We start from the raw sequence: 21824 nt of genomic DNA, 5'->3' as shown, positions 1-21824 counted from the left end.
TGTGCTCCCTTTACCATAAATTAGATACAGATCAAGTGGAAAAACAGTAGGTATCCAGTCCAGTGAGCAGTAAAGGCCAAGAGTGAACACTTGATTTTAGAAACAATAATGGAGTCTATATGAGACTTTCATCGAAGAATTTAGCAAGCAAGTCTAGCACTGTAAGAGAAACTCCTTAATAGGTTTTGTGCTTGCTATTCATATACTAAGAATACCTCAGACAAATTACTAAAACTTAACCCAGCCAAGGAGAGTATAAAATTTGATTTCCTGGTAGGGAACTGTTACACAAACATATACACGCAAGTTCAATTATTTAATTCTGACTTTAATCCCTAACCAGAGCAATACAATTTAGCAAATCAATGAGGCTTGCCAGCACAGAAAGCCTTGGGCTAACTAACTACAAGTGCCACTTCATAGTCACATAGTCAAGGTTTCTGTGCAAACCAACAGACGTATTAGGCAATCAGTGAGCTTATTCTTCAATTATTCAAGCACAGTTAAATGCTGTAATTATGCCCTTGGAGCAGACTGAACAGTATTTGGTCATTAGTCACAAACAATAGTTTTTAATTTGCTTTATGTCTAGCATTCATTATACAAGAGAGGTGATCAAACTGGAACTAACTCTGTAGTAGCAGATCTACTCCACACTAAAAAAAAAAACATGTGCCCAAAATGGTGTGACTAAACACTTCACATTAAAGAAGGATTACGCCTTTTATAAAGATGTGATTTACACAAGACAGATAAACAGATTAGGGCATCATACTTACATCATACTTACCATGGGCTAACTGACATAAGGCCCAGTTAGCTTTACTTTCATAACGACAAACTGTTAAACAAAGGCATGGCATTAGACATATGAGGAGTCAAGGTATAGGTGATTCAGTTTAACTGACTCTGAGGGAAACTACCTCCTAAGTCTTGGTGATACAAAGATAAAGGTTCCACAAACATACCAAGCATATTCATGCCCTAGTGTGTTTACAGAGCACCTCCCTCCACCAAAAACACTCTTCCCCTGGACCTGTGCATTCAGATCTCTGCTTAAATGTCACTTCCCCAGAAAAGGCATCCTGTCCATTCTAGTCAAAAGGCCCTCCCCTCAGTCTCTGTCTCCTTAACTGTTTACTCTGCCTTTTTTCTTTCATAGTACTTATCATGGAAGTTATTCTTGTTCATTTGTTTATTCTCTCTATTGCTACTACATCATAAGCTCCATGATGCAAAAGACACTGAATATCTTTAAAGTTCTAACTCTAGTACCTAGAATATACCTGTACATAGGAAGTACCCAAAAATGTTTACTGCATGAAATGAGGAATGAAGCATGTCCCTTGCTATCAAGGTGCTGTCAGCGTAATAGAGAAGATTAGAGTGTATAATCAGAAAACAGTATATAATCTTCTAAGAGTTATGTAAATATAATAATTTAAGACATTTCATTAAAGAAAAAATGAAGACCTTCATTTTTAGAGTTACTTTTAAGTTCCTGGCTCTCCCTAATATCCAAGTAAACTTCTTTTAATTTGTTAACAGAAATACAATGAAAAATGAAACTAAAGACGGTAAGAGGATTATATGAGCTAAACAGTTTCCTTTCTTCCTTGCTTAAAGAATATTTACTAAAGAACTGTCAAATCTACTTGTAAATTCCACTGGTTCCCCTCTGATGTAACTGGGAATCATCTACTAGGTTTCTCGTTGATCTTTAACATAAATTTTCCATTTCCACAATGAAAAATCCTTCTCCTGCCCTGGAATCAGCAACATAAATCAAATCTGGTGCTACGCTCTCTCTTTAAATAGCCATAGAGGTGAATATAAACCGAGTCAAATTAAGTATTAACAGCCACCTCGGATAGGGCAAAGACATCGTTTTTCTACACTGCCTAGCATGTCGCTGTGATCAGACTGTTAATAAAGAGTTCCCTTTCTGGTTGCTAAGTATTGGGAATACTGCTGTACTGTATTATTTTGCATTTTGTAACTATTTGCAAATTGTTTTATTAATATATTTTCGTAAATTCTAAATGTCTAATCTAAGAACTTACTCTTTAAGTTGTTCTGAATATTATTCTACTTCTTTTAGCCTAACTCCACCACTTTGATCACAATCACACTTCCCAGTGGCACCTACTATTATAATCAAGATTTTGAACACAGTCAAATACTTACTATCTGACTGATGTTAGAATATAGAGGCAGTTACATAGTTTAACCTCAGGGAGAGGTCAATAATCTGGAGATAATAACCTAGAGAACAGCTTGGGAGTGAGAAATAACTGCAGAAAGGCTCAAAGTACTTGACATTAATCTTGAATCAAAAAAAAAAGAAGATTTTTGATTTTATCAACCATACTTTATTAAATGCCCACCTGGAGATACACACTGGTGATAGAAAGTTTAAAAAAAGATGGTATCTGCCCTCCTCAGAGTCTAGCAGTGGAATAAACAGGCATAAACATAAGCTTAACACAATGGCCCTCGCAACAGCACAGATCCTGTACTATGGGAACACAGAAGAAGGGCATGGAAAATAGCCTATTACATATAAAACAATCCCCTCTCCCCTCTGCTTTCAGGTATAATGCTGTTCAAATCCAAGTCCTTATACCTAGGAACAGATCCTGTCCCAGTCAAGCTCAAACATGTTAGAGATACATACCAAGATACTGCTTTAATGTCTCTTTTTCTGGAGGTTTGATTAAGCACAGTAACCAGATGGATCCCAAAGAGGAAGAACGCAAAAAACTTTGGTTCTATCCCAACCCATCTCCAGAACAAAAGCCTCCTTGATAGGCAGTTAATAACATTCCAGGATGGGGGCAACACAATAGGACTGGCCAAATCTCTCTGGAGTTCTTCAGATTCCAGAATAATGGCTTCTCAACCATTTCTTCTGAAGTGACTCTGGAACAGAAGTGTCAGGCCTCTTCCAGATTAGAAGGCAGCCTCTGAGGGTTAGAAAAGAAGGCAGTTCTTTCCCCTCACTCCCCAAGGGTTTCACTGCAGGCAGTACCTGTCAGCTAGACAGAAGACAGAGGACCAGCCAGTGAGGGAGATAAAATTCTTAGAAATGGGGTTAACAGTAGGCAACTGATAAGAAAAGAGAGAAGGCCACTGAAAGGAATAGGGTCTGGCAGTGTGGGGGAAACCTTAGTGAGCTGGGAGAGTAAGATGCTAGTTCTAGATCTGCTATCAAGCTGGAGAACCATGGGGAAATCACTTACCCTTTTTAAATCTCAGTTTGCCATCTACAAAATAACAGTCATATTAAAGTGTTGCTAAGGTCCCTTCCAATAATAAAGCTCAATTCTAAGAGTACAAAAAACACTTAAAAGCTAGACATACTTTAACTCTAGCAGTCCACGGGAACATCCTAATGACACTGAGTTTTACCAACTTACTTTCCCAGATGTTACTAAACATGTGTATCTCATATCTCAACAAGGTAGTTACTTAGGCAACATTTAGTCAAACAATCTCCTTTTAATCAGAAATACAGAGGCATAAGTCAGGGACCTGTTAATAGCAAACCTAACTCTTTTCTGGAATAGCTTAATAATAAAACTTCACTTTAGCAACTAAGCTTTGGCATTGAAATTGGCTTTTATACTAACTGCATTATAATAATTCTCCTTCAGAAAGAGTTTTGTCAGCACAGGTAGCACACTAGTCGATACAATAAATAACAAACACTTCTACCTAAGTACAGAAATAGCAACTACATTGGCTCCATCAGTTATCTATTGCTACATACCACACATGCCAAAACCTAGTGGCCTTATTTGCTCATAATTCTGGGGGTGAGCAATTTAGACCATGCTAGTTGGGCAGTTCATTTATTGGTCAGGCCTGAGGTCAGTAATGCAGCTCAGTCATCTGGGAACTGGACTCGGGCTAGACAGTCAACAAGACCTCACTTACACACTGGAGAGTTAGTGCATCTCTCCAGCAAGCTAGTCCAGGCTTCTCTATGCAGCAGTGGAAGAGTTTCCAGCAGCAAGACAGAGCAAGCCTCAATATACAAAGTGCTTTTGAAGTCCATCCTTGTGTAACATTTGCTAATACACCACTAGCCAAAGCAAGTCGGATGGCTAAGCCCGGAGTTGGATGGAGTAGATACACAGTGTAGAATGAGAGCTGTAATCTATAAAGGGCCATTACTGTAATAGTTCACCACATTAGCTGTTAGCTGCTTTTAGCCAAATAATGAGAAAGATTTTACAGTTTAAAGAACAGCCTTCCATTTAGCAATCTTTAATTCTCTCTTAGAATAAACTAGAACTTAGTTTATAAGAAAATAGTATTTCCTAATGCAGTAGAATATGAAACAAATTAGCTTTAGTCTTGAGCAAATAACTAGTTTCTTCAGCCTCATCTTTCTCGGCTTCAACTAGAAACTAGCCTTCAGCTAATAGTTGAGGATGTATCTGCAACTCTGCCACTGACTAACATAGTCTTGAGATAGTTACCTAACACCTCTGGGTGCTACTTCCATCCTTGGTAAAGTGGGAACCTCACTACTTGTTCTGTCTATCTCATACGGTCGTTTTTCCAACTGAACTGAACCCAAGTTTTTAAATATTTATTGAAGATAACTATGTTCCAGGCATTGTGCTGTGAAACCAGAGACTTAAAAGACATACTTTCATACTTCCACAATGTAGAAGAATGTGAATTTTAAAAACTGGAATATAAGTCAGTTTTGCTTTGTTTTTATTTTTAATGAGGAATTGAGAATCTGTAACAGCTCTAAAAATAACTCGATATATCTTGGGGACCACAAAATTGTAATTGTTACTTTGACAAACAGAATAGGGGTGCATGTATTTTAGCTACCACTTACCACCAGAAACAGGGGCATCCATGAAAACTGCTCCCATTTTCTCAACTTCTTTGGCCAATTCTTTCGAAACCATAGGATCGATAGTACTGGAATCTATTAATAATGAGCCTTTCTTCACTTTCCTAAGTAAACAAAATAAACAAAAATATAGTTTTTTAAAAACACCATAGTTTCATAGTTTGAAAAATATAGTTTACAACTCTGAATAAACATTCAGAATGTAAAAGCTGCCAGATATCAAGGAGGTCTTTGGTTTAATATTAAAAACATTATTAGAACCGGTTCAAAAATCTCAAATTTATTTTCAGATCAATTATAGTTCAAAGTAAACTCAAACTCTTTCAAACAAAAATAATCTAATAAACTACACAGCATAAATTCTGCTTTCAGGCTAAGATGTAAGCAATTTAAAACACCTATTAACTTTAAAAGGGTTATTTGGTAGGATTTAAATTTTTGTTTGTAAAGTAACTGGGTCTCTTTAAAAAGTAATTTACTTGTCTTTAACAAGTCATATTGCAAATTTCACATCTCCATTTCATTTCCACTAGGTAGAATGAACAAAAGCAATCAAAATTTAGCCATTAGCTTTAGGATGGCATATTCTTTAATAACTGTAACTTTTTAAAGACAAAATAAAACATCAAACAGGCAGAAAGAAAAATATAGAAATGGACCTAGAAATCTCAGTCTTTTTATTCTATATGGTAAATTCATATACATACATTGATGAAAGAGGGGAGGAGTCTTTTCATATATCATATTTTATATCAATATTTAAATGATATTCTTAAAGTAAAACAGCTTTGTTTATACTATAAATGCAGACTATATACCTATATAGTTCCCTACAGTCTATTATCTATGGATTCACTGGCTTGGAAACTCTGACTTAAATTATACTTAAAGGGGTATGGCTAACCTTTAAATCAAACTTCTCAAAGTTCTCACTACAGATAAACTAACCTGGAAGACATTTAATCATAATTATGACTGAAAAATTAGAACTGAATAAATATAAATATTGAAGGGAAAACAGAAAATCATTGCTTAAAAACTACAAAAAAAGAAAATGTTTTTCTTAGAAAAAAAATAGCACACAAAAGCTTTAAAGAACAATTTTAGACATATGAATTATTCTGATCAAAATGCAATGATTGGGTATATTCCACAGAAAAGAAATAGCATACTCTGTTATAGATCACCTCAGTGTGTGGAGTTTCACTTTATATAACCTAAAAGATAAGAATTAAGTTTACCAGTCTTCTGTGATATTCATATTTTTAAGATCTTAAATCTTTAAGCAAATGGGTGATCGTCTCAAAAATTATACATGCACTGGGTGTGGAGAAATGATCCTGACCCAAAAGAAAATAAAGAACCACCCACGAGAAGCAAATTACAGTTCAATGTACAGCCTTACTCTTTCAAAGCACTCCCTAGACAAAACTGCCCTGGTGGCTGGCCACCATATTTCTTAATTAAGGATATTAATAAACGTAGGATTTTGTCGCTACAAAATTTTTAGTTAACTTTTCCTTGAGCAGTAAAGCAGGGTCATAATTGGAACAGAGTAGGTAATGAGACAGCTAGGTCACCTCAGGACCACACACATTGTGAGCCTGAGGGCTCCATCCAAAATAAGTGTCTTTCAACTTTCCCTGAAATCTAAACATTTATCTTATCAGCTTTCTGCCTAGTATTCAAGTGTTTTTTGCTTCTAAGTCTGTTAATTTTCCAAAGCAATTCAATTTCCCAAAAACCTCAAATTTCATATATTACAGACTCAGGAAGTTAAACTCTTCTTTTAGCCCTTCATGTGTCTACAATGCCTACCAGTTTGTTCTAGCTTTTTGCTGAAATTCAACAACAAAACAAGTTAGGGACAGGAATTAGTAAGACCAGAAAACTAAATTGGGAATTCAACCGCTGTCATCCCAACATAACCACAAGGGTTGGCAATAGGTAGCAATTAACCAAAAGGTTCACAAAGCCAGGGAAGCCAGGCACTGGGTAGGAAACTCTAACCTAAATCACATATTATTTAAAGAGCTACTGCTAATCTTTAATTTCAACTTCTCAAAGTTCTTACTACAGATGTACTAACCCAGAGGACATACAATAACTTTTATTATATAATGAATTTTAAATAATGGTGTTCTTTCCAATGCTTGGTTTTATTTTTCATAGAAACCTTTTCCTGAGTTTCCATAAACCATAAGAAAATTATGCTTGTAACATTTGTACAGTTTAAAATGCAACCTGAAAAGTCTCCTAAACATGTTACCAATGAAAGTGTAAGTTTAATGCAAGAGTGAAAGGAAAGAAACAGAAGCAAAAAAAAAGAACAAAAAAAAAATCAATCCCAAAAGTCACATACTTGACTTCAGGGAAAAATAAACCCTTTACAATGAGAGAGAAACCACACCATTGACTTTTAAGACATAAGAAAACAGTACAAGAAGATTTAACAAACATAACTGCAGTTTCATAACAGTTCTAACAAATGTGAAATTCATAAACTATCATTAACAGAAAAATATCTACAGTTGAGAAATACATACTTTAGAATTCCATTTGCTCCAGAATAAGCTTCTATTGCATTGATACTGGTGGGCAACATTGTAATAATTCTGTCAGCTTTTTCAGCTACATCTGCTGGGGAAGACACTACCTTCAAAAAAAAATTGCAAAGGCACATTATTTCAATTAAAATGTAAGCAGCTTCTAGAGCACAAGTAGGATCCACTTTTTATGCACCCCTGTAATAGTGACAGTGAATAAAAACTAATCCATTTTCAAATGACAAAAAACAAACAAACAAACAAACAAACAAACCTACTGCCTAAAATAGAGTCCATTCTTCACACACATACAGATGGAGTTTCTATGGAATCAATCACATCCACTGTTTACTTTTAAAAAGTGTGAAATGAGTTGAGGGGGAAAAGGGCAAAACTTCACAGTCCTGGGAACAGACACACTTCTCAGGGATTCCTCCAACATGGATTCTTAAACAGCATACTTTTTTTGGGTAGATGCACTAAGAAAAGCATTCTGGCACAACAGACCTGGTAGCCAATCTACAGGATTCACCAGTTATTTCAAAATCCCCTAGTAAATTCTCAAGCCCCCATTACCACTATCCTCCAGTGTCTATTTTCAAGGGGAAAAAAAAAATTAAGCCTGATTCAGACAAGAAAAATTCAGGACAAGGACATAAGCCTTAACTGCACTGACTGCAAATACCACCATGAAGCCTGAGAGCTGCCAGGACTCGTATGGAAACCACATACGCAAGAAAGACACACCAAGAGGCATCAAGGTACACTCTCCCTGCAACCCTGATATCTGCTTTCATGATGATCACGAATATACTGTAGAGGAAAGCTGCTCTGTCCATCCTCTGTACATATGTGTACATGGGTGGGTATACATACCCTCACCCACATTCTCCCCAACCCCGCTCTCTCACATATATACAGCATGATACACCTGGCCAGCCGGCTAGCAACCAGAGAGGCCAGAAGAGACCAGGAGCTCACTTCTTGACTCAAACTCTCCTTTAACAGGAAGAATCCATGACCCCAATTGTCACAAAAGCTCCTTTCCAAAGCCCTTTCTTTCTTTGAAAAAAAAAGACAAAAGACTATCATGAGGATAACCGAAGATTTCTCCGTAGGATGATTTACATATGTATTAGAAATTGACACATCTTCTACTAGGAAACATGAAGTGGCAGTAAGCATCTTAGGAATGGGAATGCCTCTACTATTCACGTGCTGGAAGTATACAGAACACTTTCTTTTTGTCTTTGATGTGAAGTTGATGAAAGTGAAAGAATGAGAAGCCAAACATAGTATGTAATCTAAATATTACAAGCTACAAGTAATTACATTTCAATTTTCCATATGAGACTAGCAGCTTCTAAATCAAGTCTGGATAAATGCAGCTTTAACACAAAGTAATTTCATAATGTGTACTTTAAAATTTCAGACAATCAAGTATCCTATCACTTTGTGTATTAACATTAAATGATAATATAAAATATCTCAGATTCTTTCAATGTTTCATTCTAAAGGCAATACAGCATTTTAAGAGTCTACAACGTGGCACATTCAACATGTATATTTTGGTATATAACAGGGATTTACCACAAGTAATTCTGGAAAAAATTTTTTTTCCACCAAATTACAAAGAAATACTTAAGTGAGAGGAAAACCTTTCCTACCCAAATAAATACTGAGATTCAAAAAGAAGCAACTATTTCCTGGCAAACAATTCAAGTTTACTCGGGGGGGGGGGGGGCAGCTCAGTAAGATGAGGAGATAAGAAAAGAAAACTTGTAGGAGTCATAATTCTCTACTCCTGGACTGTGTCAAGAACATGGGTAACACAGAGAGCCCCATCTGTTCATCCCACTTAAATGAAGTGTTAAATACATGCAAAACGGTGGCATACCTTTCACTGGCCTTTCCTCCTATTGCAGCTTCATCCTCCCTGATCTTTCAGGGACTGCAGCAAGTAAGCCATGAGGTTGAAGAGTCAACTTCAGACTTTCTCTTAGGAACTGAGTCTCTTCCACTGAAGGAAATTCAATTCCATCTAGATAACTCCTTGAGAGGTGCCCTCAGGGGCACCGACAATTAGCTTACAGATCTAGGAATACTTCACACCTCCAAGCTTCTCGTGCCCATGAACTGGCAGTGCCAATTCATGCAACTGCCAAGTGCATGGGGTGGCCAATCAGCCCCCTGCATCCCTAGCATCTGCTTCTTGGGATGCTTGGGTTGCCAGAGTACTGCTAACCCCTCAATTATATAGGAAAGCAATGTCAAAACTCACAGGTCCGGAAAAAACACACAATGATAGTGATAGCTGCAATGTCACCACCGTACTGGCTACAACTGCTCCATATCTAATGACTATATACATTTGTTGCATTATAATAACATCCTCTAATTTGCACTACAGAAGGCATGTTTATTAGACAGATAGACAGACATGTGTGTCCAGTTATTCAAATCATCTTGCCTTCCATGTAATGACTTCAAGACTTTGAAATAATTGACTAACAAAATTTGGCCACGACTCAAAAGCTAGCAGGAAAAAAACAAACCTTGTTGCCAGTCTGACACTAACCACAAAAGCCTATAGGAGCCAAACTAATTAGAGTCTGTTCAATTACATTTGCTAATTGAATGGATAAGCAAAGACATCATGGATCAGTGAAAGGAACTCTTATTTGGAAAGCCAGAGACTCAGGTTTAGTTACAGCTCAGCCACTAAGTCATGTGTGCTTTTGTGCAAATCACTTAACCTCTCTGGCTTTCGTGTATGAATTTACAAAATAAGAATAGTGATTTGGATTATCTTTAAGGGTTTCTATCTCCAAAGTAAAAGGAAACTTACACAAAGAAATTTTTCATATTTAGCAGCCTTCAGTTCTAGGAAGATACTGCCTCTGTGAAAAAGGGCTGATGGGATAGGAAGCATGTGCAATGAATGACTCTGCACAAATGTATAGCATTAGCAGGACACCCACACCTCCACATCTCAGGCAGTCACTGACCGGCTGACTTTGGACCGTGGCTCTGCTCTGACTGTCAAGGCCATCCCAGAAAGATGTCTTGCTAATTCCAACTGCCTCCCATTCTTACACCATTATGAATTAAGATGACTCTACCTTTCCATTGTCTCAATTTTGACTATAGGAGATTGGTTCCCTTCATGGTATCTACAGTCTTTTAAGAATTTTTGCAACCAATTTCTCTGGATTTAGATTCATCTGTACACTGGCAAGCATTAATGGCAAGTGTTCAAGACAAAGAGTAGAAGACTTGACAGATTAAAGACAAAATCTGCTTTGCTGGGTCAGGGAAGGGAGGCATTACGGTGCCCATCAGGGCCCAGAAGAATCAGAAGGAACTGCACCTCCTGTTTACATATCCATGAGGAGGCAACAGTTAACTTAGTGATATTACCTAAAGAGGAAAATCTCGCTATCTCTTCTAGACAAAAATAGGCACACAGGTCGAGCTCAGTACCACTTCCAAGTAAACCAAATGGGTGAGAGAAACTTGCAAAGTAACAAGATGAACATGACCTTGGTTAAACCTGCTACTCAGTGTATTTCAATCTTTCCAAGCAGAAAAGCATATTGTTATTTCAAAATTGCACTACATTTGAAAAACTGACCAAAAAAGTTTGTGCCTACATCTTGAAACATTTGGTCAACAATGATGAAGCCCACTCAGCAAGAGGCTTTTAAAGTTCTCATTTAACAAGACCCAAGTGGTTGCCAGATTAGATCCCAAGAGAATTACTAAACCAAACATGTTCAGTGTTACAACCCAGGAACAACAAAATGGTGTCCAAGTTTTTAAAGAGAAAACAAAAGAGAATCTAATTAAGCCTAGTTCAACCAGAAAACTCACACAGAAATGGTACATAAGTCCCAAGACATTTGGCACAGATCAGAGGCACCTCCTGGAAATTCCTAGAAAATGAAAATGGAAATGAAGCACAAGTCACATGCCCTTGACACTAAGGCTTAAAAAGAGAAATTGGTATCTTCCGTAAAATAAAAGTGAACACAAGGGACTGTGCAGAATATATTAAGGAGAGATGCAGTCAAATCCCCTTGTCACCTAATTTAGTTTTAATTTTTATCGTCATTCTTTCATTTAAAAATGTCTACAATTCTCTTCCAAATAACTCTGGACTCAGTGACTCAGCCAAGACAGTCGTGTGTTTCTATGTGTGGTGTTGGGGAATGAAGATTTGGGAGAAATATGGTATAGATGCTAAAGCAACAATCATTAACAGTAGTAATAGTAGTAGCAACAGTGATAGTATTTTGTATGCGCCAGCTTCTCTACAACTAAGAAGAAGGTACTATTACTATTTTCGTTTTATAAGATGAGAAATTTTAGGTTAAATAATCTGTCTAAAGTCACACAGCCAGGACATGACAGAGCTGTGACTTGAGCCCCCACAGTCCGGTTCCAGGGTTTATGCTTACTAACCAATACATTCACAATTTATTGACTCATGATTTCTAATACCAAAGGGCTTGATAATTATCATGAGTTACATTCTTAGACAAGATGCTAGAAGTCAAAATGATGCATTGTAGTTTAAGACTGAGTTTTTAGTAGAAATAAAGATTGATTAAGGGACACTGAAAGAGGAAGGCTCAAATTTTTTATGGAAATGACAACAAATAACATATTTAACCAATTATAAATACCCTAATAGAACTGGTTAACATGTAAGGGCATGAATAAGTTTGTTAAATACAACCAGACACGTGACACATGTCAAAGTTTTTATTTGCTTCATAACCCACGTAGTATTTTTTACTATTAGGTACAGCTTGAAGAAAAACCTCCAGGCTGGTAACATCCTAAACACTTCTTCACCTAAAACTGCAGGTGGCCATCTCGCAGGAGAGAAGAGCCTGCCTGCCTGAGGAAGCAGAGCCAAGAATCCAAGACAGAAAGGAATCTGATTACATCTATGCCCAAAATTCAGCTGTGCCTGGGTTCAGACCATTCCCCAACTCTTCAGGTACACAAAACAACAAATCCCTAGTTCCTGCTTATTTAAAAAAGAAAGAAGGAAAGAAAGAGTACTTCCTCAAGGAGATGTCCAAAGATATTTGGAACCAGTTGACTGCTTTTCTATCCAGATATGTCTAGTTTGGTACTTTCTCTCCCTGCAAATTTCCCACTGAAAGCACAGCTGACATAAGAAATCAACTAACCAGATTTTCCTGCAAACTTTGGGGGAAAAGATTTCGTTTCCTCTGGCTACCATTTCATCAGCTTCACTTGAAATAGTCACATTAGGAGAAGAAAGGGACACTTGTCCTTAAAATCTAAAAGTCAACTCAAACATACTCTGAATTTCTGAACTCTTAATCCATTCATTGCACTACCATACACAACGGCAAGAAGTTTCAAGGTTTTCACTGACATTTTTTCATCTTATCCCATCTTATCTTTTCTTAGTAGTCGAATGAAACTCACCTTTTCTTTTAGGAAACATATTTAAACTCAATATAGCTATGAAATAATAATGCTGACATTTTAATATATCAGAAGTCATTCATCCAAATTAACATTACCTTTTAAAGTAGGGCTTTTAGGAAATCACACTTATTCAAATGACGTTGCCACTGTTCAAAATGGTTTTTAAGCGGCCAGCATAAATCATTTATCAACAAATGTTTCATTTTATTATGACAGGGTATTTCCCTCTGCGACCAAAGCTTTTTTACCCTCTACCCTTCCCCCTTCATTTATCTAAGTTTCACATTCCCCTGACCTCCATTGCTGTTATAATCAATACTCAGAGGACCTCTTAGAGTCAAGACTCTTAAGGGAACCAGAGATGTGAGAGATGGGACGTGGGAAAAGAGCATTCTGCCTTCCAGGCTTGCCGCCTCAGTGTGAACCACCCACAGAACTTTTCCCACCGAGTGCTGGGGGCAGGGGTGGGAGCTGCAGGCATGAAGCTAAGACAAGTCTTCACTCTTCACTGATAGGGAGAGGCAGCTACCCAGAATCCATCTTCTTTCCTTCCTCACACCCACTTACACATCTCAAGGAAGAAAAGAAGAAAAATCTAATAACAGAGTCTGTGTCCTAGAACCTTCTGATTTCTACTCAGCAATCTGAGAGATCTTGTCTCCATGACTTTCATTTAAGACTACAGCAGTTCTGTTTGTAGATATGCAAAGATTATACTCAATATTTATGTAGTTCTCTATCAGAAATGAAATAACTCTTAATAGTTACTTATTATTTTTCCCCTCAAAAACTGCTTCAGCACTTTATTATAGTCAGAATATAATTTTAGTAGAAACTCTCTTAAAATGTTATTTAGTCTTGCCACCTGAGACACATCTAATACGTTGCCACATCCAATTCAACCTGGTTTACTCTCCACAGGATTAGGTGGACTACTGGACATATGGGAGGTACTCATTCTATATCAGTTGACCTCAGGTAGAAATCTCTAGAAACCTGGTGACTGAGGCTTCCATTTTTAAATAAAATTGCTCCTTTGTCCTCATTCTTCATTTGGATAAAAGCCCCTTATTCTTGTGTTGCCTAAATGTCTAGTCTCAGAGAGAACTTCCCTAACTGCCCTCTCACCCAGCGTAATGCATATTTTACTGAAAACCGATGAGAGTCTTTTTCTTTCAACTTTCACAGTTTGAAATCACGTATTTGTGTGATTTGATAATCTAACACCTCCTATTGGTCCTCAAAGGTAAACTGTGACTATTTTGTTCTAGGCTATATTCCCAGTGCCTAGCACATAGAAAGTACTAAAGAAACATTAAATTAGTACATTAGTGAAGGCCCTATCACCTGTTTTGTTAAGACTGCTTTGCCAGTCTAGGGTATATCAGTTTCCATTCAATATCCACCTATTATTTGAAGGGGGTAGGAAGGGAAAGAGAAACGCATGTGAATTTTCATAAACACACACACACACAAATTTCTGGAACGTTATTCAGTCTGGGGTGAATCAAATCTCTCCAACAAGTCTACTAAGTCCCTAAGCTATTTAAGGTCATGAGTAAGCCTGCTGGACTGGTGTCAGTGTTAATATTCAGAGACTGTATGAGCATAAGCAGCCACAGCACCACCCTTGGAAAAGTTCCAAGAAGATACTCACTCATCCCCAAACAACACTGCTGCCATCCCCATACGGCAAACAAACCAGCAAAGGGAGGGAGGCGGAGGACACTCGGCTCTGCAAACGGGATGCTCTTTACGTAGGCGTCGCATTTCTCAGTCTTTATTTCAAGTCTGTTATCCAGAAGTTGACTGTCTATTTGTTCTCTAAACTTTTTCTTTATTTCTCAGGAATTTTGTAGTATTCTCCCAGTTCTGGGATTACATTCAGTCCTCAGTTACCACTCTACAACTTGTACAAGAAGAATTTCCTTCATTTTTGGAAAAAGAAAACTCTAAATTCAGTGACTAGTACACTGTCTCCTGTGCGTGTGTATGTATGTGTGAGTACACTTATCTTACATCTTATATAATATATAGAATATATACATATATAATATTACATACAGAAATAAAACTAACAATGAATTAGCTTTACAAATCAATTATGTATACATCTAAGAAGCTATCACTTATTTGAATGTATAGTCATTTTTAAATATCAAAATCTAAAAAAAAACCTTAAGGAAAGGTCTTACCTGTTCACCTGCATCTACAAACTCTTTGCATGCATCAGGGAACACATCATAAATAATGAGCGGATAGCCATGTTTCATGAGATTTCTTGCCATTGGATTCCCCATGTTGCCTACTCCAATGAATCCAACAGGAGTCTTAGAAGCCATTGACCTAGAACACACTGATTTCAATACATTATTTTCAACAGGAGCAGATAACATGCTTTATTGTACATATTCACTCAATATTAATAATTGTCATTTGGATTTTTCTATTAAAAAAGATTTTTAAAGGTTACTTTTAAACTAACGATCATTTGAAGATATCAACATCATACCGGCAGACTAACTTCTAATTATTTAGTTCTCCAGGAAACAATCATAAAATTTGAAGCCATCTCTCTTCTATTTTCTACCTCTGTAACATCCCTTTACCATTTTTAACAGTAAAGTTAATAATGTTATCATTTATTAAATGCCTATTATGTACTTTACCTGTTAGGTGACGTGTCCTAGATTCCTCTTATCTAAATTATCTTCTTTAATAATGTGTATTAAAAAGTTTTTTTGAAAGTATTCAATAAAACCTGTATCTTGGACAAGGTCCAAGAATGGGAAAACTTTTTGCCTTCCCACCTCTACACTTACAGAAACCATCCCCTCCAATGATATAACAACAATCTTAATAAAATGTTAAACCCGCAAGAAAGCATTTTGGCCTAAAGTCACAGTTTATAAATGGGGTCCTAGGAGAAAGAAGGGGGACATATCCATGGGCTTTGCATGGCAAGGGTAACAGGAACTTGGGCTAACAACTCCATGCACTTTCTGAGAAGAGGAATCTCCATTTACAGAAAAGGAAAACTTCTTAAAACTTTTTATGCAGGTTTTGTTTTATTTGATTTTCTTCCTTTTCACAAAAGGCTTTTTTAACTCACACTGGGGAATACAATTCAAGGTAATGCTTTTTGCAAGAGAGTAGACAGGCTTTGCATTACCATGAAAATAACATTAGACACTACTTCTCCATTTCCAGATTTAGAACTCCACTCAACAAATATTTACTGCGTGAAGTACCATGACAGAGCTCAGAGACAGACACATGCAGGATCTGGTCCTTGTCCTCAAAATCTCACAGTCTAGTGAGAGAAGACAGAGAAATAACTCCACTTGCTCTTTCCTCTATCATTTCCCAGCTGTATTTTTCCTTTTTCTTTCAAGGACTGCAGTTTTAAAACTGTGCAATTCACCAACTGTCATAGTCACCCTTTTAAGTTTCAGATCCTCTCAACTGATGGATCCCTGCTCTTCCTTTGACTTAACCTGAATGTAATGAGATTTCCTAAAAGCAAATTTTTTGAAGCCTTAATGCTTAAGAAATAGAAGGCTTCTTGGGTTAGAAGCATGTTTAATTCTTATGAACTCCATGACTGCCTCTAACCTGGCCATTAAAGATGGGGGTCGTTCCTGTGCAGTGCTGAGTTTAACACACTGGCTGTGACAGGAGTCCTGTCCCTAACTTTCTGGTCCACAAGGAGTTGAATGATGGAGAAATGAGACCTAACTTAATTTTTTATTCTGATATTAAACAGAATGAGAAGTATACTCTGTAGAAGAACTCTAATTAATACTAATAATTAGTGTGCCAGACCACTCTGTTAAGCTTGGAGAGGAATGATTTAACCAAAAACATCAGAAACTAGGAAGATTGTTATTTAAATGCAGTTAATTTTAACAGGCAATTTGCTCTAAGTCAAACAGTAAGTATGGCAAGGTAGAGCCATAATTCATTCACAAATTCAACAAACATGGAACAACTATCATGGCAGACGCCACCGAAGACACAAATGACACACAGTCCTTCCTCTCAAGCAGCTTAAAATCCAAGAGGAAAACTAAAACAAGAAAGTAAATGATAAAGCATGAAAAACAATGCTGCTACAAAGGGAGAACTCATCTGGTTTGGGAACCTGAAAAAGGTAGCATTTGACCTGAGTATTCTAGGATGGGTAGGAACAAAGGGAACTGCATATAAAAGTGGAATGCGCATGCACATGAGCATATGCAAAAACAGGGAAACCAAGAAAACATGAATAATAAAAGTTAACACTTGTGGCAATTTTACTACATGCCGGACACTATACGAAGCACTTTATGAATAGCAGTGTCACCACATCCCATAGTTAAGCCCAACTTCAGGCTCAGATCCCTGACACTTAAGTTAGTTTAAATAAAATGCCCAAGACTGCGAAGCTGTAAAGCTAAGATTCAAATCCAGCCAATGTGACTCTAGGTTCTTCACTTTTAACTGCCCTCCACTCTTTCTACAACAACAAAGCAACATAATACCATTTTAACCTATCAGCTGGACAAACGGGTTTCTTTGATAAAACTCACAACTGGCAAGGAAGGACTGATAAAAACATATACTCTCATACACTGTAGAATTATAACTATGTCAACTGTTTGGGTGGCAATTTGAAAAAAGATACACATTTGAATTTTACTATAAAGTTTAAATTTAAAATATGCATACCCTTTGACCCAGTAATTTCATTTCTAGGAATTTATACTACAGGTGAGGGGTCAGCACACTTCTTAAAGGGTGAGGTAGTAAATAATTTCAGCTTTGGGCCATGAGGCCTCAGGCACAACTATTCAACTCATCTATTCTAGTTCTAAAGCAGCCACAGACAATATAAAAACAAATGGCTATGCTTATGTTCCAATACAATTTTGCTTACAAAAATAGGGGCCCAGTTATTGGGCCACAGTTTGCCAACAGCTACTATATATAAACTCTGAACAACACAAAATATACTTTATTATAGCACTGTTTGTAACAACAGAAAAATTGTAAATAACTAAACACCTTAACAGGGCTCTTAATTCATAATAACTAAATATACACTAACAGGACACTTGATAATTCATAGAAAATCAATACAGTGAAATACTACACAAAGTGCAGAAGAATGTGACCTATCTATCTAAAAGCACAAGGAAAAAATCTCCAGGATATTTTATTAAGTGAAAAAAAGCAAGATGCAGGGCATTATATAAAATAACATACAGTGTATGAGGAGAAAAAAGAATATATATGCATTAAGTTTTTCCAAATTTCTGTAAGGTACATAAGAAACAGTATATACAGCTAGAAAGTTGGACTGATTTATTAGAGTTAGAAAAAAGACTCTTATTTTTTATTTTATAACCTTTTTTTACCATGTTTTTACCATGAGCATGTAACTTTTATAACTACTGTTATAATGAAATGAAATAAATAAATTGGCACACAGTGAGCATTTAATAATGTTATATGAATAAATGACAAGAGAGGTTTCATCAAATGGGCATTTGGGGGATAAAAGTCAGTACTGAAGCAAGACCAAAGATAGTGATAAAGCGGATCTATCAAAGGTAATTTGTATTGCAGCAACCATTAAACAAACACTGCAGGTTGACTGTTCAATATCCTTTCCTCCCAGATCCAGGATCAAGTTCCAAATTCTTTCTAAACCAATTATAGTAATGCCATCTCCCTGCAAATGACAGTTCTCGGACCGGCAGCCCCAAGTAAAAGATTTGGAAATGCTCTGAAAAATCTGAATATATAATAGGGAATGAGCTAGAGATTAAAGAAAAGATTATATCTAATGAGCAAACTCCTGTCAGTCACTATGTAAGTGGCAGCCAGGAGGAAGAAGACAGACCATAGACAATGGAGGTTACCCAGAATAAGAGCAGGAGATTGAGGGGGAAAAAAAAAGGCATCATCAAAATTCCTGATCATAAGTAACTGTGAAGCTGGATACAGACAAACGTAGAGAGGAACTTAATAAAATGGGGGGTAGGGGGTGGAGTGAAGACAGGGCTCAAATGCAAAGGTGCAATGATGGTAAACAGCCATTTGGTTAGCAGAACAAGGATCAGAGGAGGGTTATATCAACCAGAAGGCCAGTTCAGTTTTTGAAATATTGGCAGTACAGCAATTCCCAGTGATGAGATCCTAGAAGAGCTGAAGTAGAGTGCTGCTGTTAGTTGTTAAAGTTGAGGTCAAGAATAATGAGGCCCAATTCCAAATGGGTCAAAATGAAAATGAAGCGTTTAAGATGGGCTCAGCTGTTCTCTTCATTTCATCTTTGCTTGTGGTAAAGTTAGAGAAAGGGTAGTATAATTAGATGATGTGATGTCAAAGGAGAAGAGGTTATTTACTGATGGTGATAACATTTAAGAAGTTCTCTGAGTTTAGAAGGCCTAAGTTCCTACCCAGGTGAGGTCACTTCTCAGATGTATGCCCTTGAACTAACAAGTTACTTAACTTCTGCAGACATTAAGTTTTATCAACAAGAGTAACTAGTTCAGAAGGTTATTGGAAGTACTACTTGAGACAACACATGTGAAGTATTAAACAGAGCCTGGCAATTGAGAGTAAGTACGATTTCCTATTTTTACTAACAATAACCACTGGGATACAAGCTATGCCAAATGCCCCTTTTTGCCTACAAGGTTAAAAGAGCCAGAGAGTTGGAAAAAGTATAGAGAATACTTTGAGGGATGCCCTGTACCTGAGGATACAGTTTTTAGTTAAGGTGACACATCAGGAGTGCTTGGACAATACAGAAGAATTTGTTCCCAAATGGGCAGAAATTCAAGAGTATAATGGCATTATTATTACCCCACAAACTTTCAAACTTAAATACTACATCTTCCCATAAAAGAGTCACACACATTTGTGTGTGGAAATAAGAGTCAGATCACAGATAAAACGAAGCTGGAAGAAAATCAGTCAACACAACACAAAGGTGACAATGGCTGACTGGTAAAGAAACTAGCCAGAAAATTTGGCACAGTTAATTTCTAAATTTATACATATTTATAGATTATGACCTCTTTCTCCAATGAGACATGGGCAAAATTATCCATATCTTGATAGCATGAAGCGCTACCAAAAATCAGGCTACCCTAAGTTTCAAAATGCAAAAATTGGTAATAGGTTATCTTACATTTCCAAACATTTTTTTCTCTCATCAAAGTAATTCATTGTAGAAAACTGGAAAACACAAAAAAGTATGAAGTCACAAGGGAAAAGTTAATCTCATTACCCAAAAATAATCAATTAGCATTTTGTACAGCCCTTCTAGTCTTCTGAATGCATTTTTTCATTGTATTATTAGACTATACTATATATACAACTTTTTATCCAACTTTATCACATACTATGTCATAAGCATTCTTTTTGCATCAAGACTAAGAGTTACTAAACTAAGGGTAGTAACTTACTCTATAAAGGCCTTTGTTATTTGGGTCAGGTTATTTTGTAAATACAATTGACCCTTGAACAATGAGTCGGTTTGGGGCACTGATGCTCCACACAAAATCCATGTATAATTTACAGTCGGCCCTCCATATCCATGGTTCCAAATCTGCAGATTAAACCAACTGTAGTACATATTCATCGAAAAAAAAAAACCCATGTATAAGCGAACCCGTGCAGTTCAAACCCATGTTGTTCAAGGGTCAACTGTATTCTCCTTATGTAATTAATTTCACAAGTTAAAAGTCAACTTTTGGTCCCAGGGCCATGTGCAACTTTTCAGAGCTTCATATGCAACCCTAAGAGCTAATGTAAAGTGAAAAAAAAAAAAAAAGCTATTTTTTTATACATTTTATTTATGCAATGAGTTGTGCTATTTTGAAAGTAGATTTCATATACATAAAAAGAGCCAACAATAAAAAAAAAAATGTATCCCCATTTCTGTGTATAATGCTGGTTAATTTTCCCACTCCACTTTTGGTCAGGTGATCACTTTAAGATGATCTGATACACATTCTTTTTCCTTACATATGTTAGTGAATCACAATGACTGTAGAGGGTCAACATCTGTAATTTTTTTGCCCGTACAAAAAAGTTTTAAGCTAAATTTAATTACATTAAGATAAAACACAAAACTTACTTTTATTAAATGGTGATGAAATAGTAATATATGTCTAGTTTAATATTTCTCATTTTTCTATTTCCTTTTTGATGCTTTAAGTATTTTAAAATTAAGATATGCTATTAACCAATAACTTTTAGATCTCATTTTTTTCAAACTGTAAATAACTGTATGGGTCTTTACAATATTACCTTCCACATGATATAAACATCTTAAAGGTACCATGGAGGGAAACATTCCACAGAAATCAGAACACTAAATAATGTTACTATTTGAACATGGTTCTTTTTCTTAATGTCCGTAGACTCTAAACTGGCATGTAATTTTTTAAGACTCCAACATCAAAAAAGTTAACACTCTTGTAAATTAAAATTAACAAAAACATTTAAAACAATTCCACTGAGTAAAAACAATTACTGAAGTATTTTAAACAATCATCACCAAAATCAGAAACAAAAAGCTACCTAAAATTTGTCACAAATCTACCAGCATTTCAAGGGAGGCCTTTCCAGTCTACAGAAGAAATTATTATAGTCATAGGCCTCAGACTCTTCTACCATGAATTGTAAGAACTTCCATAACTCTAAAAGGTACTTCAAGGGTTCATTAAAATATCATTAGAACACCTTGTAAAACCACTAAATAGCACATATGTCTTCCTTGACTAATCAAAACTGAAAGAACTGTGCATTGATGTGAAAACTGGTGCTACATTTACTACCGCAGAAAAGTGACTTTTTTTTTTTAAAGTATCTCCAATGTGAGAGGCATTTTTTTGTAGTTCGACACATGTAGCTCAAACAGTGGTTACACT

General features: G+C 36.4%; 1 protein-coding gene across 1 annotated transcript in view; it reads right to left on the bottom strand.

The window, feature by feature from the left end:
- HIBADH (3-hydroxyisobutyrate dehydrogenase) overlaps positions 1-21824 on the bottom strand; it is a 95879-nt gene that overhangs the window by 72652 nt on the left and 1403 nt on the right. The window contains exons 2-4 of the mRNA XM_006175698.2: positions 15093-15253; positions 7426-7535; positions 4862-4983 (exon numbers count right to left, since the gene is read on the bottom strand). Coding sequence (XP_006175760.1) covers positions 4862-4983; positions 7426-7535; positions 15093-15253 — 393 coding nt within the window. The remainder of the gene's footprint in view (positions 1-4861; positions 4984-7425; positions 7536-15092; positions 15254-21824) is intronic.

This window comes from Camelus ferus, chromosome 7 (assembly GCF_009834535.1).
Source record: "Camelus ferus isolate YT-003-E chromosome 7, BCGSAC_Cfer_1.0, whole genome shotgun sequence".
Taxonomy (NCBI): Eukaryota; Metazoa; Chordata; class Mammalia; order Artiodactyla; family Camelidae; genus Camelus; species Camelus ferus.
Note: the sequence above shows the minus strand (reverse complement) of the source record. Positions and strands in the feature narration are given on the sequence as shown.